The sequence below is a fragment of the Erinaceus europaeus genome, chromosome 12 (genome assembly GCF_950295315.1).
Source record: "Erinaceus europaeus chromosome 12, mEriEur2.1, whole genome shotgun sequence".
In the NCBI taxonomy this organism is placed as follows: Eukaryota; Metazoa; Chordata; class Mammalia; order Eulipotyphla; family Erinaceidae; genus Erinaceus; species Erinaceus europaeus.
Genome location: NC_080173.1, coordinates 76646818 through 76666087, shown reverse-complemented (window position 1 = coordinate 76666087; position 19270 = coordinate 76646818). Strand labels below are relative to the sequence as shown.

Genomic DNA, 19270 nt, shown 5'->3' with positions numbered 1-19270 from the left:
AATTTAACTTCTCTAATATGTGGGAAGGGAGATGATGCCAAGTATTTCAGAAGATGTGAAAGCCCTAACAGTGCTGAAGAACTAATCACAATAGTTGTTGAAGAGCAGGCAGCTTTATGTGAGACCTAGGTAGCTTTTTTCTGCTGCATCAAATGGTTAGTTACTTAGTCTTGCCCTTGTCTTCCCCCCCCCGACAGTAACCCTCCACTGAGTGAAGAGATGTTGCCTCCTGGAGAGTGGATGTGTCACCGGTGCACTGTTCGCCGAAAGGTAATGATGCTGCTTTTTGAAAGCTTTCCACAGAATGCCAGATCTAGAACACTAATTCTAGAGCTAATTCTAGAGCTCAGATGACTTGGCCCTGAAGGCATTTCGTACCTTCTTGTCTCTTCCAGCCTTGGAATCACCCCTACTCTCCCCATGGTGACATGAATCCAGTAGGGCCTAAATTCAAACAGACTGCTAAAGTGGGAAGAGGTGTGTTGATTTCCTGAGCTATGATAATTCAGTAGTGACAAGAGTAGTCTGATCTTTTTGTAGACCTCCTGATAACCTTAATGTAGCAGCCAGATATAAATATGACTAAAGAAAAAAGAAAACAGGGCTGAGTGGTAGCGCACCTTGTTAAGTGCACGCATTACAGTTTGAAAGGACCCAGGTTCAAGCCCCCAGCCCCCACCTGCAGGGGGAAAGCTTTGCAAGTGGTGAAGCAGAGCTGCAGGTGTCTGTCTCTCTGTAGCCCCCTTCCCTCTTGATTTCTGGCTTTCTCTAGCCAATAAATAAAGATAATAAAAATTACAAAAAAGAAAGAAAGCTACTTCTGCAGCTTCATTGAAAAATATTTTCCCCCACAAATAATCACTAGTATCTAGAGATTTGGGCCCAGTATATGAAGGTATAAGAACCTACCTGTACCACAAGTTGCCTTTAGCCTCCATTCTTTCAACTTTGACTATATAGTACTGGCATTAAGAACATGGTTTATTACTTTAGAGAACTTTTATGGGGTGTAAAAGCTAAATTCTACCTTGCCAAAAAAGGAAGTAGGCATGTTTCCACCTAGATTATGAGTGATCCAATCCTCAAACTATAGCCTATCAGTTACACTATAACTAAGAATTGTAAAATCCATACAGACACACATGCAGCCATTTTCCTTTCTTGTGACATCACTTCTGTTTTCCTGGCCCCTGAACATGATGTCACAATGAATGATGACTTCCTTGATTGCAGAAACAGGATGAGATGATTCAGAGATTATGGTTTATGTGTGTGCAAGAGTTTTCAGCTTTTATGAAGAGGTAAACAAGCAGATATTTTTCAGTATGCACACAAGGGTTCCTATTAAAAAGCAAACCAATAGTCCAGGTGGTGGCACACCTAGTTGAGTGTACACATTACCATGTGTAAGGACCCAGGTTCAAGCCCCACTTCCCTACCTGAAAGGGGAACACTTTGAGAGTGGTAAAGCAGGTCTGCAGGTGTTTGTCTTTCTTCCTCTCTCCCCCCTTTGATTTCTCTCTATCATCAAAAAAAAAAAGAAAAACACTAGGGAAACAAATGGACACCAGGAGTGGTGGATTCACAGTGCTGGCACCGAGCCCCCGCAATAACCCTGGTGGGAGAAAAAAAAAAGGGAAAAAAAGCAGACCAACGAGTGGTGGGATAGCATAATGGTTGTACAAAAGATTCATAAAACCTGAGGCTCCAAAGTCCTAGGTTCAGTCCTTCATACCACCATAGGCTGGAAGTAAGCAGTGCTCTGGTTTTAAATATGTGTGTGTGTGTGTGTGTGTGTGTGTGTGTGTGTGTGTGTGTGTGTGTGTGTGTGTGTGTGTGTGTGTGTATTAATTAAATAAAGTAAAAAAAAAAAGTGAAAAAATAATAAAGAGACGCAAACCAAAACCTAGCCATAACTATAGTTTGGTTTGTCTTATAGTCCACAAACCAAGCTGTTAGCCAGCGTTTCTACCTCCTAAAATGTCCTGTGAGTCCTCAGATGAGAATAGAGCCACTTAAGCCATTTAGAGCTATTTTAGAAGCTTACAGAAACACAAGCTAGACCTGAAAGAATTGTGCCAGTAGTTGAATCTATATTTTAGAAGAAGAAGCTCAGGCTCACAAATGGAAAATGACTTGGTCCCAAGGACTGAAAGAGTTCGACAAACTAGAAATTTGGACTAAATTCTGTCTCATGCCAAGCCTGCCTCTTTACTACCACCACCTTTGCCTGCGACTTTACACTGAAGTGGGCTGAAATAATACATCCTCTAGGCCTCACCAACCTCTGATGTTTGGGTCCTACTACTAGTGTAGGTTAAATACTCCCCCAACTAAGAGCCATACTTTCATATATGTGACCGTCTTTATCTGCAGTATTCCTGAGAGGAGAAAAATGAAAGATTTACTTGTCTGCAGAAGGGGTGGGGAAGGATGGTGGAGCATTGAACTTTCATGCTTGGGGTTCCCAGTTTGATCCATAGTTCTACAAGTGGTAGAGTATCTCTGTCTTTTCTTTCTGTCTCACAGGGATATCTCTCCCCCCCCCATAATCTTTTAAAAATTAAATATGTACATTTACTTGTCTCATATTACAAATAGAGAAATTCCTGCTCACCAGCCTAACTCACCCTAGATAAGAAAATTTAGTGACAGAGTTGGGGCAAGATGAGATCCTCTAACTAAAGACCACTGTTAAGCCTTCGCTTGCCCACTCTTTATAGAGACTTGAAAGAAAATATATTATTAGTCGTGTAGTCCTACTGAGTACACTTAATCATCTTCCTTCGTATTTAAAGAAATGTTACTTTCAGGGTTCAAGTTAAGGTTCAGAGATTGAAAACCACCATTCCTGCATATGGCGCTAACTTCTACATATTACTACCCTTCCACCTTAATGGGGGGGGTTGCTTTCTATGCCAGCACCCACTTCCCTTGGACAGGGAGTATTGCTTACCTGTTTTACCTTTGCTTTTGTCAGTGTTATTTTGAAGAGTTCTTAAAGCCATTTGGAAAGTCAGAATATTCTTAAATAATTAAGATTATTTGGAGTAATTACTCTCTTTGATTTCTGCTATTTTGTCTCACTAAATTTAGTCTGTTAAAATTTTGTTCTTGGGGGGTGGATGGTGGCACACTAGTTGAAGACATACATTACCAACCATGCTCAAGGACCTAGGTTCAAGCTCCCTCTTGCCTCTCAATTTCTTTCAGTCGTATCAAATAAAAAAGGAAAAATTGACTGCCAGGAGCAATGGATTCATAATGTTGGCACTGAGCGCTAGCAATAGCCCTAGTAGCAATTTAAAATAAATAAAATTTGATTCTTTTATCCCTGTGCTCTGTGTAGAGATGATGTGTATCATATACTAAGTAAATGATATATAATTTGTATACCTGTTTCTAGCTTTGCATTTGAAGAGTCTCTGTTATAATAGTTTTGTCCATTTAGTTTAGTTCATTCACAGTTCCCCCAGTTTTAACAGTGTTTCCATTCTCTAGGTGGATGAATGTGAGGTATTAGAGAAACTGTAATTTTAGTGGATGGTCTCGTATTCGTCTCTCTGTTTTGTGGTACTTTATATGATGGGCCCACCTGTTCATTTGCACAGAAACGAGAACAGAAAAAGGAGCTGGGCCATGTCAATGGACTGGTGGACAAAACTGGCAAACGGACTACATCCCCCAGCAGTGACACTGATTTGTTGGATAGACCAGCTAGCAAAACTGAACTCAAGGCCATTGCCCATGCCCGGATCCTAGAGAGGAGAGCCAGCCGGCCTGGCACACCCACATCCAATGCCAGCACAGAAACCCCCACTTCTGAGCAGAATGACGTCGATGAGGACATCATTGACGTGGATGAGGAGCCAGTAGTGGCAGAACCAGACTACGTGCAGCCCCAACTAAAGCGGCCATTTGAGCTTCTGATTGCTGCTGCCATGGAGCGGAACCCTACCCAATTTCAATTGCCCAATGAACTGACTTGTACCACTGCACTACCAGGTTAGCCAGACTATCTCTCCTCCCCTCTCCCCTCTGACTTCCCGAAGTATTATTGTCCAGACAAAGAGCAGTACAAATTCTCAGATTCTTGTTTTGATTCTTCCTGGAGAAGTCTTGGAGCACTTGCCTTGCTTACTTCATTCTGCAACCTTCACTGGATTATTTAATGTCATATTTTAAATGCATGATAAAACAGTCGCCCCCTGGTTCCGTTTTTTTACAATATATTCTTAGAGACAGATGTTAAAATGGTCCGTGATGCTATATCAGGGATTAAATCCTGGGCCTCATGCATGGAAGGAAGGCATATATTTTGCTATGCTGCCTCTTGCACAACTAGTATCATAGTTTGGGTTTTTATTGTTCTTCTGAGTGGGGGGACTGGCACAAGGACGTAAGTAAGACATACATAGTGCTACTGTCCCTGTACTTTTTTTTTTTTTTTTTGTCCAATATGTGGACTTGGGAAATAGCTCAGCAGGTAAAGCACATACCTTTCCATGCATAAGGCTTTGGTTTTAATTCCCAGACCATACAGGAGCACCATGAATAGTGGAGCAATGCTTTGATGTTTCTCTCTCAATACTAAAATAGAAATTGTGTTGGAGAAGTGCTGTCACACATGTACAAGAGTTCATTCCACAGTATTGCATAAAAAAAATCAACATTATAAAGATAAATAAATAGAATCCTGCAGGGGTAGATAGCATAATGTTTATGCAGAGAGACTCTTATGTCTGAGGCTTCAAAGTCCCAGGTTCAATCCCCTGCACCACCATAAGCCAGAGCTGGTCAGTGCTCTGATTAAATAAATAAGTCCTAAAAGGTAGGTAATACAGCTTAGAGAGCTGGGCGGTGGCACACCTGGTTTAGCATACATAGTACTAAGTGCAAGGATCTGCTCAAGGACCCAGGTGTCTGATTTCTCTTTCTGTCTCTCCCTCTCCTCCCTCAATTTCTCTTCCTATTGAATATTGATGAACAGTTTGTCTCTTATATTTTGCTATGATAGATAGCACTTCAAAGAATAATCTCATTAAAACATCATTGTCGGGGGTTGGGCAATAGCACAGTGGGTTAAGCACATGTAGCACAAAGCACAAGGATTGGCATAAGGATCCCAGTTGGAGCCCCCCGGCTCCCCACCTGCAGGGGGGGTTACTTCACAGGCAGTGAAGCAGGTCTGCAGGTGTCTGTCATTCTCTTGCCCTCTCTGTCATCCCTTCCCTCTCTCCATTTCTCTCTGTCCTGTCCGACAACAACAATAATAATGATGGCAGTAACAGGGATAACAAACAGTGACGACAAAGTGGGGGAAAATAGCCTTTAAGAGCAGTGGATTCGGGAGTCAGGTAGTAAGTAGCGCAGTGGGTTAAGCACATGTGGCGCAAAGCGCAGGGACCAGCGTAAGGACCCCGGTTTGAGCCCCCGGCTCCCCACCTTCAGGAGTTGCTTCACAGGCGGTGAAGCAAATCTGCAAGTGTCTCTCTTTTTCTCCCCCCTCTGTCTTCCCCTCCTCTCTCCATTTCTCTCTGTCCTGTCCAACAACATCAATCATAACTACAACAATAAAACAACAAGGGCAACAAAAAGGAATAAATAATAAATAAATATTTTTTTTAAAAAATCTTAAAAAAAAAAAAGTGGTGGATTCATGCTGCAGGCACCAAGCCCCAGCAATAATCCTGGAGGCAAAAAAAAAAAAAAAAAGACAAAAAAATCATTGTCTGTGAACACATGTGTAAGATAAATTCTTTATATCAGCATTTCAGTGTCCGATTACCAAATTACCCATCATTCTTTTTCTTACCTAAATCTTATTTTCTTCCATAAGGAAGTGGAATTCATAGGTTTAAGAAGCCTACTGGAGGTGGAAAAATAGCTCACTACATAGTACTTTGACATGTGTGTAATCCAAATTCAAGACCCTTCCCCCACCATGTTGGAGCAGGCTTCAGTTCTTTCTTTCTGCCTGTCTCTGTCACTCTATCAGAAAAAGTCAGCCCATAGCATTGAAGTCTCAGTAATGACAACAAAAAAAAGGAAAATGGAGGGACAGCAGCCAAGACTCTGGGCTCTCAAACATGAAATCCCAAGTTCGGTCTCTGGCATTACATATGCCAAAGTGATGTTCTGTATTTGATTTTTTTTCTCTCCTCTCTCCCTCATTCACTCCCTCTTTTCTTCCCCTCTCCCTCTCATTTTCTCATTAATCTTTTTTTTTTTTTTTTTTTTTAATAAATAAGGAGGAAGCCTACTAGTCAGCACTGCTCAGCTCTGGTGTTTGGTGGTGCTAGGGACTGAACCTGAGCCTTCAGTCTCAGGCATGAAATATGCATATGGAATCAAAGTTGTTCTAATTCCTGTAAAAATGCAGTGAAATTGTGCTTTCCTCAACCACTTCCAGAGTAGTGTTTCTTAAGCCTTTGTTATAAGCATTTTATTTTATTTATTTATTTATTTACATTTGTATTATTGGATAGAGACAGAGAAATTGAGAGGGGAAGGGGGAGTTTGAGAGAGGGAACGAGACAGAGATACCTGCAGCCCTACTTCACCACTCATGAAGCTTTCCCCCTATAGGTGGGGACCAGGGATTTGAACCTATGTCCTTGCACACTGTAATGTGTGCACTTAACCAGGTGTGCCACCGCCTGGCCCCTATAAACATTTATATTTAAATCGCTAGTATCCACCCTAAACTTTCGACCACTTCATTTTACAAGAATAGTTTTATCTGTGTCTACCACAGAACAAGTTAAAAGTTTTCATCATGGTTCTGACCAATGTCTTTATCTTTCCCTTCCCTTCCTATTATATTCTTTTTCTCACTTCAGGTTAGCAAGGGGCATCCCCAGATAGATAACACAGTGGTAGAACATGAGATATACAAATATGAAGTCTTGATTCAGTCCCTGTCCCTATATATGCCAGAGTAGCATTAGTTCTGATTCTCTCTATCTAGCTAGCTCTCTCATATTAATAATGAAAGAAAGAATGGAAGGAAGTGAGGGAGGGGAGGCAAGCAGTTAGCCAAGAGCATAGCCAGGGAGGTGGTTAAACATGTAGGTACTTTACAAACCTGAGGTCCCAGGTTCAAGTTCAGCTACATGTTATATGGCCAAACAATACACTGGTGTCAATGATTTTGTCTTATTCTCTCATTAATAAATCTTTTTCCCAGGAGTCTTTTTCCCAGCAGTAGTGCAGCGGGTTAAGCACACATGGCACAAAGCCAAGGACCAGCATAAGGATCCCGATTTTAACCCCTGGCTCCCCACCTGCAGGGGAGTTGCTTCACAGGCAGTGAAGCAGGTCTGCAGGTGTCTGTCTTTCTCTCCCCCTCTCTGTCTTCCCTTCCTCTCTTCATTTCTCTCTCTGTCCTATCTAACAATGATGACATCAATAACAAAAACAAAACTGCAAGGGCAACAAAAGGGAAAATAAAGGTGGGGAGCTGGGGGCTCAAACCAGGATCCTCAAGCCGGTCCCCTTCGGCTTTGCGCCATGTGCGTTTAACCCGCTGCGCTACTGGCCAGACCCCCAGACTTTTTCTTCTTCCAGATAAAGGGTGAAAGGAAAAAAGATAAAAACATAGCTCAGCACTACTCAAACCCAGGTCCTTGTGCATACTAAAATGTGCAATCTACCAAATCTCCCCCCCCCCATAAAGCTTTTTAACTTAGTTTGTGTGTGTGTGTGTTGTTTTTAGTATTTTATTAATGGGGGAGGGGGCAGATCATTGCTCTAGCACATGCACTACCAGAGATTAGATTCAGGACTTCCTGCTTGAAAGTCCAATGTTTTATCTGCTGCAGCACCTCCCAGACCACCCCAAATAAATCTTTTTTTTTTTTTTAAAGAAAGAAATCTGGGGCCAAGAGATGATATCCCAATAGAGTCCACACTTACCTATGCATAAGGACCTGGGTTTAATCCTCTGCCACTACATAGGAGCACCATGCAAAAGGAAAGCTTCACAAGCAATGGAACAGCGCTGTGGTGTCTGTACATCTCTGTCTCACTCAATTTAAAAAAAAAAAATTCAGGAGCAGTATATATAATCCTGCAGGCTTGAAGTTCCAGTTAAATAAGGTGCGGGGGCAGGGCATAAGTAAGAAAAATCATCTAAGGGGGCCTCAGGGAGAGATCTATGTCTTGACTGTCACTTGCTTTACTAAGATGCTTCTTTCATATACTGTTGTTTGTGTATCCCAGGCTAGTAACTCACTTTCCGGGGCAGTTCAACACCACCAGTTTCTCTTCTAGGTTCTAGCAAAAGGAGAAGAAAGGAGGAAACCACAGGGAAAAATGTTAAGAAGACACAGCATGAATTAGATCACAATGGTCTTGTCCCCTTACCGGTCAAAGTCTGCTTCACGTGTAACAGGTACTTGTTCTTCCATGTTGGGGGTCTCATCCTCATAATCTTCTTTTCTCTTCCATCACCTCTTCCAAATACACATAGTAAATACAGGTAACATATATTCTGATGAGAAACTGCGTGAAGCCAAAGTATCGTAACAACAAATTCCTGGAGGAATCACAGCACAAGTACTATAAGCTTGTAAAAACTAGAACAAGAGAGCTTAGACTTAAGCTAAAGCATGAAATATTTAAACTAGCTAACAGGAACAACACTGTCCTACAGACAAGTCCTTGGAAAAAGCAAATGATTTAAATCATTAAAGATCAAGTATAGGTTTCCATGATAGCTATCAATAGTATGAATTAGATTGATTGAATGAATAAATGACTTGCTAAAGCCTTTAGACTGTCCCAGTTGTGTCTTCCCTACTACACTCATTTCCTTCAAATCAGATCTCTTCCCTGACAGAAGCCAGCTCTTTCACTTACTAGAACTGTATTTATTGTCTTAGATGTATAAGTAGGAGAAGGTTTCTGTCAAAGAAATATTTCACAACAAAAGCTTTAGAGAACTAGATAGTAGGGTAGCAGAACTCTTAGCCAGGCTCAAACTGCTGCTCCAGTATATATCAAAGGCCCATAGGTGTAGTTCTTACAAATTATAATTGGCATACTTCTTCTCTTGAACTGTGCTTACATGGATGTTATAAAATCATATCCCCAAGGGTAGGGAGATAGCATAACAGTTATGCAAAAAGATTTTCATGTCTGAGGCTCCCAAGTCCTCCACTACCACAATAGCAACCCCATCCACTTACCAGGGCTGAGCAATGCTGTGGATAAGAAAAAAAAGATCATGTTGTCAGTTTTGGTGTGTGCTTCCTGTAGAAGAGAACTCTTCCTACTGCAGTATAGGACTCGGGTTTCTAATATTTTTAATATTTATCTCTCTTGCCACTTTCTTTAAGGCATAGAAAGATCAGTGAAACATTCACTGTTTTCTCCTGGTGGGCATTAAGGATTAATCGTTCCTGCTCTGACAGTTACTGTAGCTGTACTCCAAAGAAGAGAATAATGTAAAACCTGTGGTAGCCCCCAACTTCATTCATCTTCCTAATCATGAATGTGACTGAATCACTGGGCAGGGAGGAAGTGAGAGGGTATTGTTAGGATTAAGGAAGGCTGTTCCATAGTACAGGGTTGGTTTGACTTCTCCCATTTGCCACAAAAATGACCTTCATTTCTTTTTTGCAGGAGTTGCCGGGTGGCCCCTCTCATCCAGTGTGATTATTGCCCTCTCCTGTTCCACATGGACTGCCTCGAGCCACCACTCACTGCCATGCCACTGGGCAGATGGATGTGTCCGAATCACATTGAACATGTGGTGGTAAGCACAACAGTATCCCTTTAATTCTCTATGGGCACAGCTGGGGTATAGACTGAATAAAAAGCACAGTAATGTCACCTTTATACAGAGTTCACTGTAATTTTCCAGATGCTATATTCTGCCAACCATCCTACTTAGTCCCGAGTATTTTGACATGCCTCAGCTGTGCATTTTGTTTTTTCTCACAACGCTGTATTTGGACTGTGCTGACACAACCCACTAGTGCTTAGTTGTTTCTAAGTAATTAAGCAGTTGGCATTACAACCCTAGAAGTTTTTTTAACTTCTTTATTGTAGGATTAATGGCTTACAGCCAACAGTAAAATACAATCGTTTGTACATGCATGACATTTCTCAGTTTTCCACTTAACAACTCAACCCCCACTAGGTCCTCCTGCCTTCATGTTCCAGGACCTGAGCCCTCCCGCACCCCAGAGTCTTTTACTTTGGTGCAGTACACCAACTCCAGTCCATTTCTGCTTCTTCACAAATAACATTTGTCTGTTTGAACAGCTTTTCAATGACTTTCTGTCACTGGAGCTGGTTTTTATTTTTAAATAGTGTTAGATAAATGAATAGAGCATTTACTCTTTTTTTATTTAATTATTTACTTAAGAAAGGAGACATTAACAAAACCGTAGGATAGGAGGGGTACAACTCCACACAGTTCCCACCACCCAATCTCCATATCCCATCCCCTCCCCTGATAGCTTTCCCATTCTCTATCCCTCTGGGATTATGGACCCAGGATCATTGTGGGTTGCAGAAAGTGGAAGGTCTGACTTCTGTAATTGCTTCCCCACTGAACATGGGCGTTGACTGGTCCATCAATACTCCCAGTCTGCCTCTCTCTTTCCCTAGTAAGGTGGGTCTCTGGGGAAGCGGCTCCAGGACACATTGGTGGGGTCGTCTGTCCAGGGAAGTCTGGTCAACATCTTGGTATCATCTGGAACCTGGTGGCTGAAAAAAGAGTTAACATACAAAGCCAAACAAATTGTTGAACAATTATGGCTGGAATAATGCAGATGAAGTGTTGGGGAGTACTCATTGCAGACTCTTGTGTACTTCTGCTCTCAGGTATATATTTTGCCCTAGTTTATGGATACATGTGAACATATGCTCTGTCTCAGGGTACCTGGTGTATATCTAGGTTTGCGGACTTTGTTAGGAAGTGAACCACCTGGAATGAGATTAGAAAATACTATGAAAGGAAAGGTCTCACCCGAGTAATGAAGCTGAAGGGTTGTCATTTCACACCTGAAGTCTCTGGACACAGTCTGAAGTGAAGCATGCTGAGGTGGCACTCGTTGCGTTGATTAGGTTGGGATCAACGGATGCAATATTTGGTATGAATTGAGAGAAGCATGCAGGAAAGCATGCCCCACCCTAAAGAGCCCCTGGTTCTTAAGACATTGAATGAGCCTGATCCGGGGATTCCACAGTCTTAGTCAGGTGGTAGCACAGCGGGTTAAGCACACGTGGCGCAAAGAGCAAGGGCTGGTGAAAGGATCCCAGTTCAAGCCCCCAGCTTCCCACCTGCAGGGGAGTCGCTTCACAGGCGGTGAAGCAGGTCTGCAGATGTCTGTCTTTCTCTCCCCCTCTCTGTCTTTCCCTCTTCTCTCCATTTCTCTCTGTTCCATCCAACAATGACAACATCAACAACAATAATAACTACAACAATAAAACAACAAAGGCAACAAAGGGGAATGAATATTTTTTTTAATTTTAAAAATAAAAAAAAAACTTTTAAAAAAAGAATACTATAAGGACTGGGTGATGGTGCACCTGGTTGAGCACACATTACAATATGCAAGGACCCAGGTTTAAGCCCTCAGTCCCTACCTACAAGAGGAAAGTTTCATGAGTGGTAAATCAGTGCTACAACTGTCTCTCTTTACATCTCCCTCTTTACATCCCCTATCCACTTGATTTCTGGCTGTCTCTATCAAATAAATAAATATAATTTAAAAAATAAAAAATGGGCCAGGCGATAGTGCTGCAGGTTAAGAGCACATGGCACAAAGCGCACTGACCGGTGTAAAGATCCTGGCTTGAGCCCCCAGCTCCCTACCTGCAGGGGGTTTCACTTCACAGGTGATGAAGCAAGTCTGCAAGTGTCTGTCTTTCTCTCCCTCCTCTGTCTTCCATTTCTCTTGTCTTACCAACAAGGACAGCAATAATAACAACAACAAACAACAAGGGCAACAAAAGGGAAAAAATGGCCTCCAGGAGCAGTGGATTCATAGTACAGGCACCTAACCCCAACAATAACCCTGGAGACAAAAAAAATAAAGTAAAATAAAAAATGAGGGAGCTGGGCAGTAGCACAGCGGGTTAAGCGCTCATGACGCAAAGCGTTAAGGGCTGGTATAAGGATTCTGATTGGAGACCCCGCTCCCCACCTACAGGAGTCGCTTCACAAGCAGTGAAGCAGGTCTGCAGTTGTCTTTCTCTCCTCCTCTGTCTTCCTCTCCTCTCTTGGTTTCTCTCTGTCCTATCCAACAACAACAATAACTATGATAACAATAACAACTACAACAAGGGCAACAAATTGAGAAAAATAGCCTCCAGGAGCAGTGGATTCATGGTGCAGGTATCAAGCCCCAGATACAATCCTGGAGGCATAAATAAATAATAAATATAAATTAAAATAAAAATGAATTTTGCTGTATGCCAAAGATAGCCTAACTTCATAGACCACATACTTTATCTTGCATGAAGCCCTGTGTTCAAGTCCCTGGCACTATGTGAAAGCAGAGGCAGCTGTGTTGTGGTGTCTCTCCTGTCTGTGTCTCTCTTTTAAAAAAAAGAAAAGAAATATCTGAGCGGTAGTGCAGCAGATTAAAAACACATGACCTGAAGCACAAGGACCTGCATAAGTATCCCGGTTCGAGAACCAGGCTCCCCACCTGCAGGGGTCGGGGGTCGCTTCACGGGCAGTGAAGCAGGTCTGCAGGTGTCTGTCCTTGTCTCCCCCTCTTTGTCTTCCCCTCTTTTGATTTCTGTCTGTCCTACCCAACAGTAATGGCAACAAGGGCAACAAAATGGCCTCTAGGAGCAGTGGATTTGTAGTGCAGGCACCGAGCCCCAGCAATGACCCTAGAGGCAAAGAAAGAAAAGAGGAAAGAAGGAGAGATAGAAAGGAGGAAGAGTGGATTCCACTAGGGAAAATTAGAAACAGACTGGAGGGATGGATCAGCCTTCCAGTGCCCGTGTCCAGCAGAGAAGCAATTACGGAAGCCAGAACTCCCACCATAAAGAATTTTGGTCCATACTCCCAGAGGGGTAAATGTAAGGGGAAGATGATGAGAGTGTTCTGAACTTCAGGGCCTGAGAAAAAAGGGTGGAAACTTAGAAGTAGTCGATGTGACTGAGAAATGAAGAGAAGGCAGGACAATAGAAAAAATGGGCGAAGGGGGCTGGGTGGTGGCACACGGGTTGAGTGCACGTGGTGTGAAGCACAAGGACTGGTGCAAGGATCCTGGCTTGATGCCCTAGCTCCCCACCTACAAGAGGGTCACTTCACAAGCAGTGAAGCAGGTCTGCAGGTGCCTGTCTTTCTCTCCCCATCTTCCCCTCCTCTCTCGATTTTTTTTCTGTCCTATCCAACAACAGCAACGGCAATGGCAACAATAATAACAAGGGCAACTAAAAGGAGGAAATGGCTCCCAGGAGCAGTGGATTTGTAGTGCAGGCACCGAGCCCCAGCGATAACCCTGGAGGCAAGAAAAAAATGGGCAAATATATATAGATATAGACAGATAGTTATAAATAATAGTCAACCATGGTCCAGAAGGTGACGCAGTGGGTAAAATGTTGGACTCAAGCATGAGGTCCCCTAGTTCACTCCCTGTCAGCACATGCACCAGAGTGAAGTCTGGCTCTTTCTCCTCCTATCTTTCTCATTAATAAATAAATAAAATCTTTTTTTAAAAAAAGAAAGGATAGTCAACCCATATCTATGATCTTGGGAACACTAATGTAGTTTCCAATGGAGGGTATGAGGACACAGAACTCTGGTGGTGGGAAAGCAATGGAATTATACCTGTTATAATAACAAGAGCAACAAAAGGGAAAATAAACAAATATAAAAAATTTAATAAAAAAAATTAATGGTGCCAGGTGGTAGTGCACCTGGTTAAGCACACATGTTATAATGCACAAGGACCTGGGTGTGAGCTTCCAGCCCAATAAAAATTAATAGTAATGATAGTAATAATAAATTAATTTTTAAAAATTATTATTATTAAATAATTGGTGCTGGGGAGATGGCACAATGGCAGCACACCAGACCTATATGCTTAAGAGTTCCCAGGCTCAGGAGTCGGGTGGTAGCACAGAGGGTTAAGTGCACATGGCGCAAAGCACAAGGACTGGTATAAGGGTCTCCGTTCGAGCCCCTGGCTCCCCACCTGCAGGGGAGTCGCTTCACAGGTGGTGAAGCAGGTCTGCAGGTGTCTGTCTTTCTCTCCCCCTCTCTGTCTTCCCCTCCTCTCTCCATTTCTCTCTGTCCTATCCAACAACAATGACATCAGTAACAACAGCAATAATTACAATAAAACAAGGGCAACAAAAGGGAATAAATAAATAAATAAATATTTGTTTTTTAAAAAATAATTCCTAGGCTCTTCCCCACCCATTAGGGGAATTGTGAGCAGTGAAGTAGTGTTTACAGGTGTCTCCCTCTCTGTCCCTTCCTTAAAGAAGAGTTCCTAGGTTTAATTTCCAGCCCTATAATATATCAGAGCTGAGCAGTGTTTTGGTCTCTTACCTTGTCCTTTTTTTTTTTATCTTTATTTATTTATTGTGTAGAGACAGCCAGAAATCAATGGGGGGAATAGGGTATAGAGAGGGAGACACCTGCACAACTGCTTCACCACTCTCAAAGCTTTCCCCTTGCAGGTGGGGACTAGGGGCTCGAACACAGGTTCTCGTGCATTGTAACGTGTGCTCAACCAGGTGCACCACCACCTGCCTGCTCCCCAATCCTTTTTGTAGTGAAAATATTGGGGGGGGCTACTCTGGCATCACAGATGCACAAGACCTGAAGTCCATTCCCCGCTGTTTGTTTGGTGGGTGGGGTGTGGGAGGGTAGAGAGGGAAAGCGTCACGGCTCTCGGAAGACTGGCGATTCTGGATGGTTTCACTAGTGCTTCTGGCACAGTGAAAATAGGGAAAGGGGTCAGGTGGGGTAGCACAGCGGGTGAAGCACAAGGACCAGCATAAAGATCCCGGTTCAGGTCTGCATGTGTCTGTCTTTCTCTCCCCCTCTCTGTCTCCCCTCCTCTCTTAATTTCCCTCTAATTCAACAACAGCATCATCAGTGGCAACAATAACGACAACAAGGGCAACAAAGTGGGAAAAAATGGCCTCCAGGAGCAGTGCATTTATAGTGCAGGCACCGAGCCCCAGCGGTAACCCTGGAGGCAAAAAAAGAATAAAACAGAGCACACAGGATTTTGGATTCTGGTGCTGATCCTAGCTGTCACCCAAACTTTTGTTTTTTTAAGACATAATTTATTTCATATAACAGAAATTCACTTTTTCTTCTTTTTTTAATTTTTTTATCTTTATTTGTTGGATAGAGACAGTCAGAAATTGAGAGGGAAGCAGGTGATAGAGAGGGAGAGAGACAGAGAGACACCTGCAGCACTGCTTCACCATTTGTGAAGCTTTCCCCCTGCAGGTGGGGACCAGGGGCTCGACCCTGGGTCCTTGCGCACTGTAACATGTACGCTCAACCAGGTGCGCCACCGCCTGGCCCCTCATTTTTTCTTTTTTTAATTATTTTTATTAGATAGAGAAATTGAGAAGGGAGGGAGAGATAAAGAGGGACAGAGACAGAAACATCTGCAGCCCTACTTCACCCCTCATGAAGCTTTCCCCCTGCAGGTGGGGACCAGGGGATTGAACCTGGGTCTTTGTGCACTGTATAATGTGTGCTCTTAACTAGGTGCGCAACCACCTGGCCCCCTATAACAGAGATTCATATTTGAGAAAAACCAGAGCACCACTCTAGTATATGCAACTTGGAGTCAGGGGTTAGGAAACCAGGAGCCTTAGACATGCAGTTCTGTGTTCTACCAAGTGAGCTATTTCCCCAACCATAGTCCTGCTCATATAGGAAATAGCTAGAGAGTCCCTTCCTAAGAAGGGAGTGTCAGTCTCTCATGGGCCAAGGCCTGCACCTCTGAAGTCTGTACTCTAAGTTTATGCTGACAAAAAGGTGTTCTGATCTGGACAGAAATCTATTTTAAATTCAAAAGCTGAATTTAAAGAGTACTTCTTAGCCAATAACTTACTTCCTGTCCCCCTCAGGCCTTTGAGGATTAGGAATATACCACCCTTCCCTTGGTGAACCAGTCAGAACTGAGGGAAAGAATGAAAGGCATCAAAGCTATGTTCAACCATGCATGAAATTTCCTTGTGGTTCCCTGTGATTCTAAGAATAAAATGCAAGACCTGAAGCGCTTTACCTGCTGAGCCACCTCCCAGCCCTGGGGGTGGGTGCCCTTTTTGAGACTTACCATAGGAGTGTGTTTGTTTTATCCCCAGCTGAACCAGAAGAATATGACGCTGAGCAATCGGTGCCAGGTATTTGACCGTTTTCAGGATACCATTTCCCAGCATGTTGTCAAAGTGGACTTCCTAAACCGAATTCACAAAAAGCACCCTCCTAATCGCCGTGTGCTCCAGTCGGTTAAAAGAAGAAGCTTGAAGGTGAGTCACACACTGGTACAGGATGGATGGGAATCTCTGTCTTCATGGAATAGACAACAGAGGTTTTACAAATAGAGTAAACTACCCTAAGATTTTTCTTTGTGTCTCAACAAGTCAGGAGTACCATACATTTATACTTGAGGATGGTGGTCACAGTTATGAGGGCCAAAGCTTAATTGGCCCTATAAACTCTGCAGTCTATACACACACACACACACACACACACACACCCCAAATCTTGTGTTCCTACAAATAAGATTCTGTATATCTCCATTTCTTCTGGAGGTAAATAATCCTGTTAATGTCTCTCAAGCCCTCATGTTCCTATTGAATGGCTCCTTTCCAAAACTGGTAAGGTATAGTTGGAGGTGGTTAAACACAGGGTCATGTCGAAAGTGAGGAGCTTCCCAACTGAATCACTTCAGATGGCAGTGTCTGGAGGAGAATTAAGTCTATTTTTCCTGTGCTGCTGTTAGAATATCACCAGCTCTCCAAAATGTAGCTGTAGTTATCTCTAATATTTGTATGTATTTTTATAGTCCCTAAACCCCCCACACTACCATGAACCAGAGCGGAGCAGTGCTCTGGTTTAAAAAAAAAAAAAACTAAGCTATAACCCATCATTTGGAAAGGAGATTGGCTACTGAAGTTAACTAGGCAAGGAGACCTGTCTTTTTATGGTGCGCCCCCCCCCCCCCATTTTTAAACATTTCCCTATTCTTTTTTTTTTTTAAATACTTATTTATTCCCTTTTTGTTGTCCTTGTTGTTATTGTTATTATTGATGTCATTGGATAGGACAGAGAGAAATGGAGAGAGGCGGGGAAGACAAAGAGGGGGGAGAAAAATAGACACCAGCAGACCTGCCTCACCTCCTGTGGATCGACTCTCCTGCAGGTGGGGAGCCAGGGGTTCAAAGCGGGATCTTTACTCCGGTCCTTGTGCTTTGCGCCACGTGCACTTAACCCACTGCGCTACCACCCAACTCCCAACGTTTCCCTATTCTTGAGGAAAATACAAGGACTTGAGCTGCATAGAGAATATTCTGTACTTGGACAGTTTGAGAGTGAAATGAGGAGAGTGATGGAGAATTGTTCAGCTCTCCTAAAGTTTGCTCTTTGGCCTTTATGTGAAGCAATGTAAGTAAAACTGATTGAAAACTTTTTGTCTTCAGAAGAGGTTCCTCTTTGCCCTACCCTTTTCCTCTCCCCCGGGGAATAGGCTTAGACTACCCTTTTCACTCCATTTCTCTCTATCTCATACCTGGGTGGCCTCAGATAAACCTTTGGCCCTGGCCACCACTGTCAGTCGTGTTGACTCTCAATTTCATATTGCTTGCCTTTCTGCCTGACACCTATTCTGCAGACACCTCAAATTTAACTTGCCCAAAACCAAGTCTTCTACCTCCAAATCTGCTCTTATATTTCAATGAATGATAATGATCTTAAAGTCCCCACCTGCAGGGGAGTCGCTTCACAAGTGGTAAAACAGGTCTGCAGGTGTCTGTCTTTCTCTCCCCCTCTTTGTCTTCCCCTCCTCTCTTCATTTCTCTGTGTCCTATCCAACAACAATGACAGCAACAACAACAATAATAACTACAACAATAAAAAAACATGGGCAACAAAAGGGAAAATAAATATTTTTTAAAAATTTTTTAAAAGAAATACCTCCTTTCTAGGATCCATCATATAGTTTTGAATGTTATGTTATTCTCCTCATTAGACTGTGAGCTCCTTGAGGGCAAGGCTTGATTTACCTTTATCATCTCCAAATCTCTGATTTGACACAGTGCCTAGATTCAGAATGTGCTCAATAAATGTTGGTTGAATGTATGAATGATTTATTGCTTGTATGGCTCTTTCATTCTTCCATGATGTGGTTCAGAGTGTATCTTCTGTCTTTGTATAACAAAGAGATTTTTGATTGTTTCATGAGTCATGAATGAATGGACAGCAAAAAACTGACATTGAATGAATGCTTGTCAGAAGCTAGACAACACACTGAACATTTCCACTGTACATATGGCCTCTTTTAAGATTGTATCTCCCAGATACTGCTCACCTACCTCCCAAACTTGATGCCTAACAGTAAGAGCCTTGAAAACCACTATCAGTGATATACTTTTTAGGCCAAAGCAACATACAGTGGTTTCTGGTTCCAGAAGACCTTATTCTCTGATGAGGAAAAGAGGGCAAGGTGCCTTGCCTTCTCAGTCTAGTGTGAATGATAGAGAGAAAGAGTCAAAGAGGTGAAAGCATAGAACATTAGTAATGCCCTGAACTTCCTTGTCCTCAGTAGATTCTAGAACAGATGACGGTCCTTTGGGGTATCAGTACCATAGTCAGACAGGCATATTAGGGCAAAATTAGCAGTACATACTGGCACTATCTCCCCCCCTCCTATCTATCCTGAACAGGTTCCCGATGCTATAAAATCTCAGTACCAGTTTCCACCCCCTCTCATTGCACCCGCGGCCATTCGGGATGGGGAGCTGATCTGCAATGGGATCCCAGAGGAATCACAGACGCACCTTTTGAACTCTGAGCACTTAGCCACCCAGGCAGAGCAGCAAGAGGTGAGTGAAGACAAAGCTGGAACTCCAGATTTAATCTTCCTTGCATCTCATACAGCTGATACCAGAGGTAGCTTCAGTGTCATCCCCATTTCCCTATTCTGTAATCCTACAAACACCTATCCTCACACACACCCCACCCCACCCCCAGAGCTGAACATTCCACAGAACCTCTGGCTCAGATTCTGAGTTAAGTAAGAGATAGCTAACAAGTGAGTCA

At 42.9% G+C, this 19270-nt stretch overlaps 1 protein-coding gene across 4 annotated transcripts in view; it reads left to right on the top strand.

The window, feature by feature from the left end:
* PHF12 (PHD finger protein 12) overlaps nt 1-19270 on the top strand; it is a 52648-nt gene that overhangs the window by 22195 nt on the left and 11183 nt on the right. For all 4 annotated transcript variants that reach the window (XR_009553144.1, XM_007520455.3, XM_060204039.1 and 1 more), the window contains exons 3-8: nt 198-270; nt 3612-4005; nt 8275-8395; nt 9628-9760; nt 16315-16479; nt 18895-19053. Coding sequence is in view for 3 of the 4 variants with exons in the window: in XM_007520455.3 (XP_007520517.1) it covers nt 198-270; nt 3612-4005; nt 8275-8395; nt 9628-9760; nt 16315-16479; nt 18895-19053 (1045 nt within the window). In the remaining variant the exon portion in view is untranslated. The remainder of the gene's footprint in view (nt 1-197; nt 271-3611; nt 4006-8274; nt 8396-9627; nt 9761-16314; nt 16480-18894; nt 19054-19270) is intronic.